This window comes from Lagopus muta, chromosome 11 (genome assembly GCF_023343835.1).
Source record: "Lagopus muta isolate bLagMut1 chromosome 11, bLagMut1 primary, whole genome shotgun sequence".
Taxonomy (NCBI): domain Eukaryota; kingdom Metazoa; phylum Chordata; class Aves; order Galliformes; family Phasianidae; genus Lagopus; species Lagopus muta.
Window position 1 is genome coordinate 8,800,794 of NC_064443.1, and position 17,961 is coordinate 8,818,754.

Consider the following 17,961-nt stretch of genomic DNA (forward strand, 5'->3'; position numbering starts at 1 on the left):
TCTGCTAGTCCGGATGTGAGGTGGTTGCTAATAGTCCCAGCCCAGGCCAAAGTCAATATGCAATTAGCATCTATCAAGAAACGAAGTGGAGAACAGCCCTTGCAGGAGGCTCACCCACCGCTCCCAGCCTGCACCAGCTGGGTTGGACCAGCACTGTGCTGCCATGGGATGTGCCTCGGTGCAGTACATCGGATCTCTGGTTCTGAGACGTTCCTAGAGCAGGAGGCGGTGCAGCCCGTTGGCTGGGAGAGACGGGAGCTCAGGTGTGCCTCCCACTTCACCCAGCCTTCATCTTCATTCCTTCCCTACGTGTCATGATCAGATCTATCGAGTAGAGCTTAGAGTCTGCACAGCAAAACCACAGTGCTGCAGGGTAACAAAGACATTAGAACAGAACTCTCGGGTGGAATAATTGGAAACGTGTCTTCTAATTTTAGTGGAGGGTGGCTACGGTCATTTAATTTAATTAGATTTATTGATTGCATGTTAATGGGTTTGCTCCTCTGGCAGGCTCCCATCCCTCGGAGTGTGAGCGGGGACACGCAGACACCGCGCTCGGAGCCGGCAGAGCTGTGCCAGGAGCAGCCGTAAGTGTGAGGGGTGGGCACGGGGCCGTGGGACACGCGGGGACACCTCCCTGATGGCAGCACCGAGCGGCTCGGGGTCACGGGACGTCTCGGCAGCTCCTGCGGAGTCAGCGCGAAGCACGCAGATGGGATGGTTCTGTTGACTTTTTGCTGTCATCAATGAGTCAGCGGCAAGTCCCAGTCTGTATGTCGGCAGGGAGGGGCAAGCCAGGAAATCAGTCACAAAAATGGAAAAAAAAAAAAAGAAAAAAAAAAAGAGAAACCCCCGAGAATTCGAGCCTTACTTGGTTGCTTTTTGAAGTTTACATTTTGTTTGAGCGGTTGATAAGAGCGCGTTAGTCAGCGCGGGGCGTGCTGCTCCTCGGCGTGCCCGCCCTGTGCCAGCACGGCTCCGCACCTCTGCGACCGGCCCCCCGAAACCCCGCAGCGCTGAGCGCTGATCCCGCCGGCATCCCCACGAAGGGTCCGCCGTGTGAGGGGCACCGCGCTGCGGGAAACGCCTGGACACCACGGGGCACTGGTGGCCGTGCCGCGGGGTGCCGTGTGCGTGCCCCGAGCCGTAGGGGCTGCACCCCCAGGAACGCAGCGGTGCCACGGTACCTTCGGGTCGTACCCCGGCTGTGCATCACCGCCACGGGGGCTGCGCACATGGCCATGCGTTACCGCTATGGGGGCTGCGCCTCTGGCTGCGCGTTAGCACCGTAGGGCCCGCACCCCCGGGTCTCCATTAGCGCCACAAGGACTGCGCCCCCGGCCATCCGTTCAGTGACACGGGGCCGCACCCCTGGCTCTGCCTCACTATCGTGGGGGCTGCACCGCCCGGCCACGCAGCAGTGCCTGGGGGGCTGCATCCCGGCCCCGCGTTACCGCCCCGGGGTTATTCCGGACTCCCCGCGCACACCAGGTACGGCCCCCCCGAAGCCCCGCCACGCCGCAGCCCGGCCCGGCCCATCCCAGCCGCGCACAGCCCCTCCGCCCGGCCCGGCGGGGCGCGGGGGGTGATGCAGCCGAGGGCGTGCCGCTCCCGCCGGATAAAGGCCGGGCGGCGGCGCGGGGCCCGTGCAGTGCCGGGCGGGCGGCGGCAGAGAGCGGAGCAGCGCAGCGCAGCGCAGCGCGACACATTTGGGGCAGGGCAGAGCAGCGGGGCGGCGGCACCGAAAGGCGCGAGGCGGCCGCTGAGCGCCGCGCTCTCCCCGCTCTCCCTCTTTCTGCCCGCAGGCGGCGGGCGGCGCGCAGCCAGGCGGGACCGGGGCGGAGCGGCGGCGGCGGGGGCGGAGCGGGGCAGCGCCATGAGCACGCAGGCGCGGGGCCAGAGCGGGCGCAGAGCGGCCGATCCCGACGGTGAGATGCCGGCCACCGAGAAGGACCTGGCGGAGGATGCGCCCTGGAAGCGAATCCAGCAGAACACCTTCACCCGTTGGTGCAATGAGCACCTGCGCTGCGTCAACAAGCGCATCGGCAACCTGCAGCACGACCTCAGCGACGGGCTGCGGCTGATCGCGCTGCTCGAGGTGCTCAGCCAGAAGCGCATGTACCGCAAGTACCACCAGCGGCCCACCTTCCGCCAGATGCAGCTGGAGAACGTCTCCGTCGCCCTCGAGTTCCTGGAGCGGGAGAGCATCAAGCTGGTCTCCATCGGTGAGTGCCTCCCAGCTCGCTCCGCTCGTTGCTTTTCCTTTAATTTGTTCTCCTTGCGCCGGACCTTTGCCCCTCGAGCCGTGCACACGGGCGCTGTGCGGAGCTGCTGCAGAGCCGTGCGGTGCTGTCCCGCTGCCAGGGCCGCAGCATCGCCCTCCTGCTGTATTCCAAACTGTACTGTTACTTATGAGACGAGTCCGTGCTTTCTGTAGCTTGCACTCCCGAGGAGCCGCGGCGTGTTCCTTCTGTGCGGCTTTCCCTAATGACCCCCAGGTGCCTCGCAGGGACACCACGCCCCCCAGCCCATCTGCGGTCAGGTTCCAGCGCAGCACTGTGCTGCTGTAGAAGTTGGAGGAACGGAGTGGCTTCTGTTGCTCGCTGGAGCCCAGCAGATGATGCCAGTGCTCAGACTGGTGCAGATTGTCCATGTGCCGCTTTCCGGCGGGGCTGTGCTTAATCCCCGTGCTACGTAGGTTGTGGGTAACAGACATTACCGGAGCTCTGCTGGCTCCCGGGGTGGGTGGTTGGTGCTTGTGGCGCTGGGTCCCTCTGTCTGTGCCATGCCAAAGCGCGAATCCCTGCGGAACTGCAGTCTTTTTTGGGGGCATGGAGGCTGCCTGAATGCAGTGTCCCTCAGGAATGTGCGGTGGCTGATCGGGGTGGCTCAGGTGTGGCCACAGCATGCTCTGTACAGCCATAATCTGAATGCCTGAGAGGCCTGTGGGAAGGAATGTGAGTGCCTTGTAGTTCTCTCTGCCAGATAACTCTAACTGCTGGCTGCTGATGAGTCTGGCCTCAATGAGTTACACAGCTGAGTTTGGGTGAGTTCAGCTCTACTCGTGTCCCTGAAACTCTTGGCCAAGGTGAAAGCTGTTTCACTTCAGAGGCTTTAGTAACATTGGTAAGAAAACGTGGACTTGTCTGGGATGGGAACCCTTCTGGAAGCCCATGCCTGGTGCAGGAGGTGGATGCTTGGCAGCTCCTCACGCTGGGGCCATTTGGGTGCCCTGCAGCAGCCCTCAGAGGGACAGCAGTTGATGCACTGGGAGCAGGGCTGGTGCTAGTGACTTGCTACACGTGTGCCCTTGACCTGCAGCTGCCCAGCTCCTTGGCTGAGCTCTTCCCTCCTGCTGCATTGTTTGCCCTAGGAAAGTGTAGCTGCTCCAGCTGCCTTCCTATTCCTCTGCAAGGCTTCCTGACAGACTCCAGAGATCAAGGTTGCTCTGTTGGGTCTGGCTCTGCATGGCTTCCTTCCGCAAGGCACTGCTGTAGCAGCACTGCACTGCCGCAAGATAAGGTTTAGCTGTGAGGTGTCTGTAACCACTGAAGGCATTTAGCTGTTTTGTAGATTATTTATGCTATATTGCTTCTTAAAAAGCAGCTCATAGCTGGAGCTTTGGAGAATGAGGTGACTGTGGCTCTGCATGAAGGGGTTTGCAGCCCATCCATTCTGTGTGGGTGGAGCAGGAGCCAGGTGGTGGGGCAGGCTCTGACTGTACATATGGCCCTGGATAAACTGTGCTGCTCCTGAAAAAACATCCTGGCTTTCCAGAAATGACATTCCAAACAAACCCTGTGGCATTCTTCTCGATGAGCTGAAGCCCACGCTGCCTCTTCTGCAAGCTGCAAAGTGCTGCTTGCCTGTAGTGCTTGTCTCCCTGTGGCTGTGCATTCTACAGAACTTGGGACTTCATCTTTGGTTTTCAGTCTCTTTTGTGCTGCTGAGCAAACATGAGGTCATGCCGGGGTCTGGAGCTATGTACAAATAAGGGCTTTTAGGTGGAGGACTTTTATGACCAGGTTGGCCTTTGGGGCTTGGGGTGTTTAGGGCCAGCTCTGAGCCAAATCAGCTGGGGAATCCAGACGGCTGCAGCTGCTGGATTTCTAGCATTAATAATGCCATCAAATCTCTGCTAAATGGATGCAGTGCATGTTCCAGTTATTATTTAACTTCCAGGAATGCTTTGGAAGCCATGCGGTATGACTTAGCTACTGCTGCTGTACTACAACCCACACCTCTGAAACCTTGCTACTGAAGAAGTTTGGTATTCCAACTTTGTCTTATTGATCTGATTATATTTGGAGGAGCCAATCAAACTTATGTTTGACCACAGCTTTTAATTCAGTTTGGAGCAGGAGTTAGGTTCAGCTTCTCCTACCCCTTGTTTAGCCAATTCCACAGGCAGTTCCGAGATGCTTCTCCTTAAGGCACGAGGTGCCCTCGCTACAGTGCAGATCTGTGACTTGTCTGTGTGATCTGCAGTTCAAAAAAGAAAAGAAAAAAAAGCTGTAAAGCAATGCTCTGTGCTGTGCTATCCAGTGACAGTGGGATGGAAGGCCTTAAACTTGTTAGGGCAGGTGATCTGAACATGAGGAGTCTTCGGCTTGGTGCAGGGTAGCACTGAAGTGTTAACAAGCGCTAAGTCTGGCTTTTTTTCTCTGCCAGGCTGAGGATAATTGCAGATTCCTGGGTGCTGAGTGGTGTGCAGGCGCATTGTGGAGTAGGACGCCAGGAATGCAGCGCACAAGGGCTTTGCTCTTGGCCTAAGGAGCTGATCAGCTCTGGAGATTACTTTGTATGGGAACCACACTGTGCCTTGGTAGAAGCCACACAGAAAATTGCTGGGAGGAGGTTAAGGTTTAGTTTGGCCCCAAGCTTGCTCCCAGAAACCCTGTTATCAGGTGGTAGGAGTCAACTGATTTTAGCTTAGGAGCAGAGGTTTTCAAGGTCTGGAGCCTGGCAGGCAGTTTCTGTCACCTGCTCTGCTCGCACCCAGTGCTCGCCTGCAGCGTGGTGTCTCCTGCAGCAGCAGGGTGGGTGCTGAGCAGCTGCTTGTTTTTGGTACAACGTAGAGGTGGTAATCCTAGACTGCAGCACTCTGATTGATCAAACCGAAAAACATGTGGTTTCTCTTCGCTGGGTTGCACTTTCATCAGATAAGCGAGCTGATCTGACTTGCCTTCCAGCTGCAGGATGCTGGGCAGTAACACGAGAAAATAGGGGGGAGAGGTTGCGGGGGTTGTGTGACAGTGCTGCTGCCTGCTCCCGTGTCGCTGGGATCTAATGTTGGCTGCAATTGAGCATTTGGCTTTAATGTTTGCCTTTGGTTGTTGGTGAACTACAGGATGACAAAACCAGTTGTGAATTCCTAGATTTCTTCTAAAACTTGTTGAATGTATTATCCTGTAATACTCAGAGCTAGGTGCTTGACAGCTGAAAAAAGGAAAATGTATTTTCAGCCTGTATACACTTTGGGTCTCTCTCTGTCTCTCTCTGGTTGCTATTAACACATCATAAGAAGGTAGTCAAAACATGCTTGCATTTTGTCTGCCACTTACCTGTGACTTCCCTGGAGGCTGTTTTCTGGAAAACATCCAGTGTTTCTTGGAAGCAGGTTTCTGTTTCTTGGAAATGTGACACTTAATCCTTCCACTCTAAAATTATTTTTGATAGACTGATGGTGGACCTTGCTGCTGGAAAGGCCCTGCTTTCTAATAACCACCTGGTTGGGCTCCTCCGGACTCTGTGTTCCAGCAATTTGAACTGTTGGTCTAAAGTGTATAAAATCATAGCACATCCTCAGTCGGAAGGGTTCCATAAGAGTCATTGAGTCCAGCGCCCGGCCCCATGCAGGAATAAGTGGCTTTACATGAATTGTTTACTCCAAGTTAGTGTAAGGTACCTTAGGTGGACTGTTCTGGTATTCTTCTACATCTGAAAGTAAGCTTACAAAGTGATCAGGCTCTTCTGTAAAGGAATTTGGGACCGGTAAGGGTAATGTGCTAAACATCTTTTTTGTTTAAGGCACTGGAAAACTATACCCTCCACTCAAGAAGGACTGAAGTCTTGACTGTTCCATATTCTAATGCTATGCTCTGTATTGGCTTACATGGAGATGTTTAAATCTAAGTGGGGCAGGATAACTATTTTCCTAGCCTACAGTGTAATCTAAGAATGTGGTTAACCTTGTGTGTGGCCATGCTTCTGAATTCCCAGTATTGTTCTGCCTGCTCCTTATAGTGCAGAGTAAAACAATGAATCCCTCAAGCTTTGGAGGAATTTTGTTTTCTCTTTGCCCCTTGGAAATAGACTCTGTGGGACCTGAACAAGAGCCTGTAGGGTTTAGGTCAGAAGCAGATGCTGACAAGGGCATCAGAGAGAAATGGTATGTTGCAGGTGATGCTGGTGTAAATGGATCTCTACTTCAATATAATGTTCTCTGCCACCAGCATCAGGTGTACTTGTGTGTGGACTTGTCATCCTTCACTGCCTGCTGTGATACACAGCTCACAAGCATGGTATCTGGCCTGTAACTCCTTGCAGTAATGAAGGGAGAATGCAGAGCTCAGAGACATGGGTTTGGCTCTTTTTGAGCTTGGTGCCAGTGTGTGTGAAGAGCCTGGCCCACCAGTTGCTGCTTGCGAAGCATCAAACCTGTCTTTGGCTCTTGAAGAGGCAGCCAAGCTTTCTGTAGAGAAACCTTTAGGCTCCTGAGAAATTTTCTTGCATGTGTGTGTGCCTGCAGTAGTGCTGTGGCTCTGTTCCAGGGCAACTGCCTGTGAGATGGGCTGTTCTCTCACAAAGGCAGTGATGGAGGCACATGGCAGGTAGAGGTAGGTGAGGATTTGTCGCTGCTGTCTGCTTGGACTTGGCAAGAAAAGCTTAAGACTTCCCAAAAGCACCTGTGCTAGAGGAAGGAAACATTGTGTGGCTGGGTGTTAACTGCTGGGGAAAGAATCCTAAACAACCTGTAAAAAATGCTAAGGGAAGGCACTGCTCATCCCTGTGAGGAGATCTGTGTAGTCCTTGTTACAAGCTTCACAGTATTGTACTATCCACATGGCTGAATTTGTGCTAACAGTAGAGAGGAACAAATACATGTCCTCTCTTATGGTGTTTTGGGAAATGAGTAGCAGTTTTCATGAGAAAAGTACATGTGAAGCCTGCAGTAGATGCTATTTTTTTTTCTTGCCTGCTGCAGTTGTGGTAGCAGTGGTAAGGACCCAACCCTGTAACGGTTGCCTGGGTGGGGTGTGTTGGGGTGAGCTGCTCTCGCTCCTCCCAGGATGTTGATGGTGGGTTCAGAGTTGAGTCAACTGAGGTTATAGCTTCAGTGGGCTGAGCAAATTCTGCCTGTTCATGGGGATTAATGCAATGAAGCTCCAGAGGAATTTCTTCCCCACGTCTTGCTTTTGCTTGGTTCAGATTTTATTATTCTCTACCCACAAGGGAGAAAAAAAAAAAAAAAGCCTGTAGTTCACACTCCTGCCTGTTCACGTTCCTCCTGAGAATCCTGTAACTTAATAGGGAAGATACTTCCTTCTGCATTGTTAGGAGCTAAATCCAAGATCCTGTAGCTGAAGGCCTTACAGTGAGTTTGTTTTATCATGACCAGATGGTTCTCTGGACTATAACACTGTCTTTGAGCTTTCTTCAGCTTTGTCACTCTCTACAACTAACCTTGAGTGTCCACATAACATCTGGTACATCATAGTAAGGAATGAATCTGCTGTAGAGGGCTTAATGGCTTACAGTTCCTAATGCAAAACACTGTTGTGCTGTAAGTTGGAAGTTTAACATGTGTAGTATGATGCTAGCAAAGTAGAAGCAAGACACTGCATGTGTGTTTCAGTGGTAGTGCTCATGGCCCTTGCAATGGCTATTTCTTTGTTAGGAAAAAAACAAGTGAGGCCACTTCAAACAGCAGCCAGATGTGGTCTTGCCTAAGTTCCTGGGGAAGCCTTGTGCTGACTGACGCAGCAGCAGATGTTCTGCCCTGGAGCTGCCTGGGGTGGGCAGGGGCTGGAGCAGCAGAATCCAGTCCCTGCTGGTGTGGTGGAGTAGAGTAGCTTGGGCTTCCTGCTAATGCTGCCATAGGAACAAAGCAGCCATAGCTCTTTAGCAAACCAAGCCCTCTGAGGAGAATGGTCTTTCGTAACTGTACAGTTCTTGTTGATGGTGTGCTTCCTCTAAATTTGTTGAGTAGCGTTCCCTACAGCTTAAGGAAGCAGATAGTGCCACCCCACTAGGTGAGCTAGTCCATGCTGAAGTCAGACTCTTACTTTAAAGCATAAGTTGTTCCGATATATCACTGGCCTACAGAAAATAACTCTGAAGTACAGCAGACTGTGGCAGTCGGCCTGCAGGTTGGTTGTGATGTGGCTTTGAATGCCCAGGCAAGGAGCACTCCTGCAAAGGGACGAACAGTTTCTCCTAACAGCAGTGAGAGGCTGTGCAAGCTCCCCTGACAATACAACTGAATAACAGCATGAAAATGGCTGCAAGCTGTGGTGGCATCATGAGTCACCTGCTCCTTCTGCCTTGCTGCATGGCACTGGGCAAACCATGACTTATTTCTTTGTCGGAGCACTGGTGAGCTGGGTTGTGCTCCATGGTTGTGCAGCATGGCTCCCAAGGGCTGGCACCTCTGAGGGCAGAGTGGACATGGATGGCCCCCAGATCTGATCTCCTCTTGACCCCAGCCTTATGCTCTGCTGGGAGGAGAGCAGCCCACAGTGCCTGACATGAGACAGTAGGAAACACAGCAGCTCTGATGCTTAGCACTGGTTTTATTGAAGCGCTTCTGGAACCAGATCTCTTCCACTCAGGCCTTCAGCTCAGGCAAGCTGGGTCAGTGCAGGCACACGCCGCCTTCTGCAGCAATCCTGGGTGTGGTGGAAGCGTTTCTGTGGCTGCAGAGCGGTAACCAAAAGCTGTGAGGCCGCCCTTCCTGCTGGCTCATGGCCGGGCCGTTTCCACCCGCCTCCTGCACTGAGGCCTGCAGGGCGGCTGCATGGCCTGTGCCTGGGGCAGCTGTGACCTGTTCTTGCCTGCGGCCCTGTTGGCCAACCCAGCTGCTCGTGGCTGCTTGCTGTTCTTGATTAGTCTACAGCTGCCCTTGCAAGGTGACAAAAGCAGTGTGTGTGCGTTCCTGAGGCTGTATGGAAAGGCGCTGGTGTGGTTGGTGGGCTTGAAGCACGCTGTAGGTGGCAGCCCATGAAGTGCTGTGTAAATAAGCTTTGAAATGTCTCCTCCTGGGCACAGTGCAAGAAGCTGTGGGAGCAGACTTGCACGCTGAGCAAACATCCATGATATGTGAATCTGAAGGTTATTCAAACACAGAAGAGGAAATACTGTTCCCTGTGGCTAGATGCTAACACGCCCTGCTATCCTTCTTTTATTTGGTGTAATTAATTGCTTTACATTGCCTTTTCAAACAAAAATCTTCTAGCAGTCACTGCAGCATAACTCTGGTGGACTTCTGAGACCAGTCCTTGTGCGTCTGAGAGCCAAAACCCTGCTGTGCACCTTGGAACATATCTTTGGTGCAGCCTTCCCTTTGTCACAAGGTATGTGTGCGGCAGGTCCCTGGGCTCAGGCAGCGTGAGCAAAGTATCCAAGCTGCAGCTGCCCTGTCCTGTCCTGCATATGGCTGTGGTGCTTCACCCTGGCTGGGAAGGGGCCTGATGACAAACGTGCCTTGCAGATAGAAGGTAAAAATCTTGTGTTAACCAGACTTATGACCCTTTCTGTGAAATGGGGAACATTGGCTTGTTGAACGGCGTTGGTGCCAAACTGTCATCTTGACGGTGCAAGAAGCTGTGAAGTGAAGTAACACTCAGTCTGCAGATCTTCGCAGGGTTTCCTTCTTTGTAAGGCTCTGTAACTGAGTTTATAGATTTCCCACGTAATCTGTGGCACTTGAGGCTGAGTCTGCTCTAAAACACTGAATTGAATGATCTTTGCATTGATCTGAGTTGTTCCAGAAATACTGAAAAGCAAGCTTCTGGACTGCTGTTGGATGTTCAACGCAGGTAAACTGTGACTTGAGTGGGCCTGTTTCAACACCTGGGTACTTCTGCAAAGGTGCTGCTTGTTGCAGTACCTGTTAGTCACAGTGGTTCTCTGTCACTCTCACAGACATCATTTGTTTTCACATTTCCCTGTGGGGGGAAGTGTTGGTGTCTGAGCAGACCTAACATACCGACTGTGGGAAGACCGGGATGCTAATTGCATTGTTTTGGCTCTAATCTGGCTGTTGAATAACTGTGGCTGCATGCAAAATGTCTGATAGCTTATGTAACTGCTTGAACAAAATCAATGATCTAATTAAAAGTCAAATAAAAGCAAGTTTGGTTGTATCTGAAGATTACTTCTTTTAGGCTTGTGGTGAAAATGCAGCTATAAAGAAAAACTAGGCTGTTGACTGCTAGGGAAAGTGTGGTGACTCTTACAGGAGTGTGAACATCCAGTGCCATAGCCTGAGCTCAGTGCCGCATGCTGTGGCTTCTGAATGCCAGAAAAAAATGCGTGAAAGCTGTTGGTCTGGATCTCAGGGGCTTTCTGTAGTAGTGCAGTCAATGCTCCCAACTCATGAGCGGTTGATCTCAGTGTGGGTGTGCAGGCTACCACCAGAATTATATGAAGGTTGCTGGCCATGGACTTGTTGGCTTCTGTAATCTGAGAACTTCTAAAACCTGCCTTGCAGGGATTCTGCTATGCAGAAGTAGCTCAAACTGCCTGGATTAGTTTGGAGGTCTCTGCTGAATGGCTAAAATGGGTCATGATGAATCTTGCTGTAGTACTTACATCCTTGATGAGTGGATGGAGAAGTGACATTCTGTTCCTTATGAGAATCAGGCTAGCTAATGGGAACTATCTATGCTGCATCTTGCTCTTGGTCAAAACCTGGGTAAGGATAACTGGAGAGCCTGTGACTGGTCTGTGCTGTGCTCATATTGATTCACTATCCCAAAACACCAACAGGAGTGTCCAAGGATAACTGTACATCTGAGAAAGTGTGCCTGTGTCATCTCTCAAGAATGCAGAGAACTTTTCCCTTCCTACAGACAGAAAACAAAGCCTGTGTGTGAAAAGGAAATTGGTGAGAGCTAACGTTATGCTGGGTATGGGAACTCCTAGCCACTTGTGTGGGTGTGAGCTTTGTGTCATTGTGTAGCCCTGTGGTGTCTAGTGCTGTTAGAAATTAATAATTAGACACTCTTAGCTGAGTACACAGTGTGCATGCTGGACAACTGAATGGCTGTATCAGTTAGGAGTGGTGGAAGAGAAGTCCTACTGCTCATCAGTACAGCTGCTACCCCAGCTGGCACAGGTTGTGTTCCTGACCTTACCTAGCATTAAGTAAGGGTGAGGATTCCAGTTCAATCCAGCTGCTGAAAGCTGAGTGAGATCTCTGTGGTGGACTACAAAACCAGGCTGTTGAGGATTGCTGTGGTCTTGGCTGCTGTGTGCCCTAGTGCTTCCCAAAGCTGTACAGAAGCAGCACAGCTAACAGCTTGCAGGTAAGAGTTTTTTCCACCCAAAAAGAAGCAGGAAAGGTCTGAGACTTTCATCCAGTGGCCTAGATTCTCCTCTGGTACGTAGGGGTTAAAAAAAAAAAAAAAAGGCACCTTTTAAGTTTTTCACTCAGCTCATGGCCGCTTTAAAGGCTGGATGGCACAGCCCTGACCTTGGTGCTGTCACAGCCAGATGATTAGTGGCTGCTCAGTGAGCATTAGTGAACAAGCTAACGACTTGCAGACATTTACAGAGACAGGAGCATGTGGGACTCCTGAGGAAGGCTATTGCAGAGACCTTGTCCCAAAGAATTAACCCTGTTGCCACCAGCATCCTCACTTTCTGTGAGCTTTGGTGTGCCAGGAGTCTGTCGCAAAGAGATGTGTGTGTCCATATAAACAAAGGCTGTATTCCTGGACTTTTCCCACTGTGTGGCATGTTAACAAAATGCATGTCACTTGTATTTTATAAAAATAATAGTTCCCTATCCCTCAGTACCTGTGGGATGCAATGCCAGGAGGCAGGATGGTGATGCCCTACTCTGTTAGGGTGAAGGGTGTTTGGCTGCCATGGCTAAGCATCCCCTGGATGCAGCTGTGACATTGCCACTCCCAGTTGAGGGGCTTCTGGATTCCCCAATGCACTGCAGGAGTTGATGGGAACTTAAAAATGACAGTCCTCCAGAAATGAGGATTAGCCTAGAAAGAGCTTTGTGTGAGGAGGTGGTTTGGAGCATCCAGTGAGGTCCCATGGGTGGCTCGCTCTGCAATGCAGACAGGCACCAGAGCCCCAGACTTGGTCCTTGTGCCATCCCACAGTTATTTTCTTGCTCTGGAACCAGAGATGTGCCACCTTGAGCTCCTGGCTGCCGAGTCTGCAAGAATGCATGACCCAGGATCAGGGCACAGCATGGGGTAAGCTTCTGCGGGGCAGACCTTCCCTGCAAGGTGCTTGTGTAAAGCAGTGATAAGCTGTGGCACTGAGGCTTGCCTTATTCTTTGGTGCTGCTGAACAGGTAAAACACCAGCTTGGCAGCTGAGGCTACAGCACCAGGGGCAGCAAACATGAGTGAGATGCTGCTGGCTCTGTCCCAGGGAGCAGCTGAGGTGTGTGGATTTCCGAGTAAAGCTCTGCCCAGCACCTGTGGCTGAGCCAGGGAACCCCCTGGAACCAGCAACAGAAAAATCTGCCTCAGTACATCTGCCTTATACGTTGCTATAGTATCACAGCATAGCACAGTGCTGAACTCAATATTTAAAAATGAAGGTAATACCGTTTCTGATAGAACTAAGTAACTGAAGCTAGGCTATGTACAACTAACAGGTGATTTTTTTTTTATTAGGAGGGAAAAGTGAACTGCTTGACATAAACTGCTGCAGCTATTGGTTGAAAACGCTGCCTAAGGCAGGGGAAGCTTAAATATTTTAATTAACCAACTTTATTACTTAAACATAGGCTACAGAATATTTTGTGTTCTATCTGTAAAGAAAGAGGACTCCTGAAGCAGAAACCTGGGCAGCAGATGTATTCAAGCTCAAGCATCAAAATGAAGAGGAGCAGCCCAGTCACAGTCTATGGGAGAAATACCCATGGGATTTTTGCTCCATCTAAAGGGAGGTAACAGTGAGGCATGCTGCTAAATGTTTTTATGGTGAAACTGAGGAACTGGTAAGAAGCAAGGTGGCCTAACATGGCACTAAACCTGGTAGGGATATGGTCATGGGTACCTATGTCTGAATGTCAAAAGCACAGACTGGTCTCATGCAGGCTGGACTGGACTTGCCTGTTTGAATTAGTGTGCCATTAATCTGTTCTTGGATAACATGGAATTGGTTCCTGGGAACTGACGACTGCTTGAATAGCAAAGCTATGGTGTGCATGTGCAGAAATGCAAATGATACGTACTCTGGGGTGGAGATGTGCTGTGGGACATGCAGTGACTGTCTCTGGGCATAAATCTTACTCCTGATTGAGCTTGTCTTTAGTGCTCCTGATAGGTGTGAAATGAGGAGGTGGTACAGGAGGCAGAACAGTGTGGCTGTGACTGTTTTGGCTCTAGTGACATTGCCCCTAAAGCCAGTGCTTCATTTTTCTATATTGTGTTAGGAATGCAAGATGCAGTTGGCTTGCAAATGTGAACGATGTGAGGCTGCAAGTGGAAGAACTAGATCCTGTGGCTGGGTAACTGGCTGCACCCTGTTCAGTATGTGGCAGAGTGCTGTCCCTGGAGGCCACGCAGAGAGCTTGTGAAGTTTGGAAGGGTTTGTGTGAAGTATTTCGTCAAAAGGCTCCAAGTCCAACTTCCAGAGAGGAAAGGTGGTATCCCTGCATGCTGGCTAGGATGTGCTGTTAGCAGTCAGAGCCCGTCGTGCCTGAGAAGCTCCCAGTAAAGCTGGGTGATGCTGGCTGTGTCAAGGCAGAGATCCTGCTGCCTGCAGGCTGCGGGTGTGCTGCCTGCAGAGGGGGCAGCAAGATGATCCTGGGTACAAGGTGGGAAGCAGCACTGTGATGACTGGCTGCTCAGGGTGATGCTTGTGCATCTGTGTGTCCTAAAACTTGGCTGTGCAGTGAGCACAGACAGTGACGGAGTGCTGGGAAGCGTGGGTGAGAGGGTATGCGCTCTGCACAGGCACGTGTCATGCAGCTGTGGTTAATGTGTGCTGAAGCTGTGCCATTAATCCCATCTGGCCCTTCTTAAGGTGCTTAGAGACCACCCGTGTGACTGTGTCTCTGTCTAGAGCTGCCACAGTCCTCCTGTTTCTGAGTGCTCCTCTCACAGGGGTGTTGTCCAATAAGCTGCCACCGCTGGGTGAATTATATGGGCCTGCGCCTTGAGTGAGCAGCTTGTCACCAGAATGTCATAAACACGATACTCTCCTGTGTGGGACGATGAGCACTCTCTATAGTGAGGATGTGATTGTGTTAGAGATGAATTCATCTTTCCTATCGCTTTTTGAGGAAATGTTAAGGCATAGACAGCTGACTTCCTGATAAGTTCTGCAGTAAGCTTATCACAAAGCTGCAGACAGCTATAGAGTATCAGTTACAGGGTTTTTGGGCTTAAATACTTTCCAAAAAAAAAAATAATCTCAGAGCTATGCTGTTAGGTGCTCAATATCAGTGAAAAAGACTTGGACAAACCACAAATCCTTCCAAAAGCTGAAATAACTAGTGGAATATCTTCTGATGTGTTACCCACTCAGGACCGTAAAGCGTGCTCCAATCTTAAGCTGTTTAGTGCTGCAGCATGGTGCAGAGATTGCAGTTCTGCATGGACCAACCATGAATGAGGATTTCCTTCAAGCACTGTGTCCTTACAGTGATTCTGGTTTCAGATGGAAAAATTGAATCTCAATGTGTATTGTGGCCAAGGAGTTCCCCAGACAGTAATCGTTTTTGATAGTTTCCGACGTGTTGGTTTTGGCTTCAAGAACTCCATCCAGGCAGCCTTCATGCCTGACGTCTGCTGCACAGAAGGCATTAGATGGCTCTATCTAAACGGGCTCATATATCTCTAGAGAGCTTTACACTCTGTTTCGTACAGCCGTCTTGACCTACTGAGTGTGAGTGAATTTACTCCTCAATAAAGCAGGGGTCACCCTAGCATCTCGAAGTCTCCGCAGCATATGTGACTGCTTGGCCTTACTGCTCTTGGGGATAGTGCCAGAAGTGCTGGCAGTGTGGTACCCAAGGTGTAGAGTGGGAGAAGCAAGGCGAAATGATGCAGGTGGGGTCAATTCCATTTTTGTCTCCAGTGCACTGATGCCTAATGGTGGAGCTGCTGGCTGATTCCCCCTTACGTTGAGCTTTTTTCTTTTTTAACCCCAGTAATTTAAGACATAAGACAGTGCTAAAGACTTGTCATGTGCCTCTGTGTTGATCCCTGGAAGGTATTTTCAAGAACTGGTAAAGTTTGTAGCCGTGCTTCAACCTGCAGTGAATGGTTGAGGTTTAGGACTACCTTAATCCAGAGATGGTTACAGTGCTCTCACCCTTCAGTGCTTTTGTTGTGTTACATTTGCAGAAATCTGACTCCACAGCTGCTTTTATCAGTGCATTCTTGCTGATCAAGGCTTGGTTTTCTAGTTGTGTAGGCACAGGATGTGTTGCGAGAAGGCACTTTTTTGTTTGCATGCAGCAACATCCTCCAGTTATCAGACTCCTAGATAAGTATTTTTTTGCATTTGACTGAAGTTTTTATGCCTCACTTAGGATAGAACCACATTGTTCCGAATTGGGTAGCAGTGTTGCTGACCTGCTGTGCTGGGAATGCAAAGGCTCACTGTGCTGCAGCAGCACTGTTGACCTGATGAGGGTCATTCCTCTTCGCCATCCTGTGCCAGAGGGTTGCTTAGTTTCAAAAGCAGAGACAAGCATTTCTCATGGCTGTCTCAGCAGGATGTGGCAGAGGCAAGAGAATGCCTTTCTTCTTGCCCCCCTCCTTTCAGCATTTAGCAGAAGTCTACTTTCCAGCATGCTTGTTCCCAAAGCTCAGGGACTTTCCTCTACATGTAATTCCCAAATGAGTAATTATCTTTTGTGGCTTGCTCTCATCATCCTTCCGGCCTCCTAGTGCTTCCCTGCTGGTGTGGGGATGTGATCCTGTGCTTCCCACGCCTTTCCCGGGCCTTTCTCAGAATTGTAGGGGGTCTCATATGAGTCCCAGATCCTTCAGCCTTTCATCATATGGGAGATGGCCCAGTCCCCTCATTTCTGTGGCCCTCCACTGGACTGTCCCAGCAGTTCCCTGTCTTTCTTGACCTGAGGAGCCCAGAACTGCACGCTGTTCCTGATGTGGCCTTGCAAGGGTAGAGCAGAGAGGAGGATCACCTTCCTCATGCTGTTGGCCATGCTGCTCTTAATGCACCCCAGGATGCCGCCAGCCTTCTTGCCCACTATAGCACTCCACTGGCTGTTCAGGCACAGGTCTCCAGTGGGCTTGGTGTGGCCAGTCACTGCGTGAAGCTGCCCTGTGGCTGGGACCCGCCATATGCAGCCTCACCACGTGCAGGAACATCCTCAGTGGAAAAAGCCCTTGGCAGCATAAATGGCTGCTGCATTTGCAGCTGCACTTTGCTCGTTACTTTACCCCGAAAGCAGAGCTCTTCTGTTGAGGGCACACAGCAGTGCGTCCATGTCCCTGTTGAAGGCGAGTGGGAGCTGCGGTGGCCTGGCTGACACCGGATGAGCTCAGCAGAGGGGAATGCGCTTTGTTTGCGTGTGGGGCTGGTTGTCTGGCGGTTTTGGTGGTGATGTCATGGCCTGCAGCAGGCCCGCTTCCCATTGGCAATCCTGGGAGCTGCGGGGGGCTTGCAGGAGCCGGTGTCATCAGGCAGGGGGCTCGCCAGCCTCACTGGGGCTTGGGGCACGGAGCATGGTGGTGCAGAGGGCTGGGGCTGGTGTGCTGCCTCATGGGGCTGGCAGCAAACAAAATAGTGCTTGTGGAAGCTCACTGAAGCGCAGAGGCTGGACACTCGCACTGACTTTTTCCTGAAAAGGAAAATAATTAGCGTGGCATTCTTGTGCATTGTCTGGTGGCTGGGTATCTGCACCTGTGGTTCTGCAGCTGCAAACCAGGACTTGCTTGGCAGAGGCAGCTGAGTCTTAAGCAGCTGGTGTGAATGGTAGCCCTTACCCTTTGCATTGTATCCTTGCTCTTCCCTGAGGCATGCAGGCTCTCCTTGTGCCTGCTTGTCCTTCCCACTCTGGGACACTCCTGTGGCAATGCTACTGAGCTCAGGTGTCTCTGATGCCCTCTCCTGCAGGAGCTCCCATGGCAGAGTTGTCCCCAGGGAGCACTCGCTGCAAGAGTCAAAAGGGTGTGCATGAGTTTGAGGAAGAGCCACAGGCAACAGCCGCATGTCAGATCAGCATGTTTTCCTTGTCTGCAGCTTAGTGTATGGTTCTTAAGGCCACAGGAGCCCTGTATCAGAGTGAGAGTAGGAAGGAATGCGATCTAACTTTTTTCCTCCGCTCCTGCCCTAGGAGTTCCCAACTCTGAAGTTTCTGACTTCTCCTTCCAGCCACATTGGGTTCCCACTTGCTTTTGGAGAAACTGGGCTAGTGGCTGCCAGCTTAAGCTCCCTTCCTATTGCACCTTACTCTTCTGCATGTGCATTGCTAAGTAGGTGCCCATTAAGAAGTTGGGCAATACTATTTCAGTGTGTGTTTTGCTCCTCAGAGCTCCGTTGGTTTGATTCTTTTTGCATTAAAGGCTTTTTTTTTTTTTCCCCAAGCTTTCACTGAAGGGGCTGAATTTGACTTTATTTTTACAGTTGCCTGTTGCACCTCCTGAGAGTTCCTTCTCAGAGGCCCAGCAGGCATGCAGTACAGGGGCGTGGATGTGTTAGCTGCCTAAGGTCTTTGACTATGTTGGATGGTTTCAAATTCAGTTAAAGTTTAAAACAAACAAACAAACAAAAACTATTGAACCCC

The 17,961-nt window shown here is 51.1% G+C and overlaps 1 protein-coding gene across 4 annotated transcripts in view; it reads left to right on the forward strand.

Moving 5' to 3' along the window:
* Positions 1-1,865: 1,865 nt before the first annotated feature.
* FLNB (filamin B) overlaps positions 1,866-17,961 on the forward strand; it is a 66,949-nt gene continuing 50,853 nt past the window's right edge. For 2 of the 4 annotated variants that reach the window (XM_048957049.1, XM_048957051.1), the window contains exon 1: positions 1,866-2,225. In XM_048957049.1, coding sequence (XP_048813006.1) covers positions 1,877-2,225 — 349 coding nt within the window. In that variant the 5' untranslated portion in view covers positions 1,866-1,876. The remainder of the gene's footprint in view (positions 2,226-17,961) is intronic. The other 2 variants (XM_048957053.1, XM_048957050.1) reach the window with 1 other exon arrangement.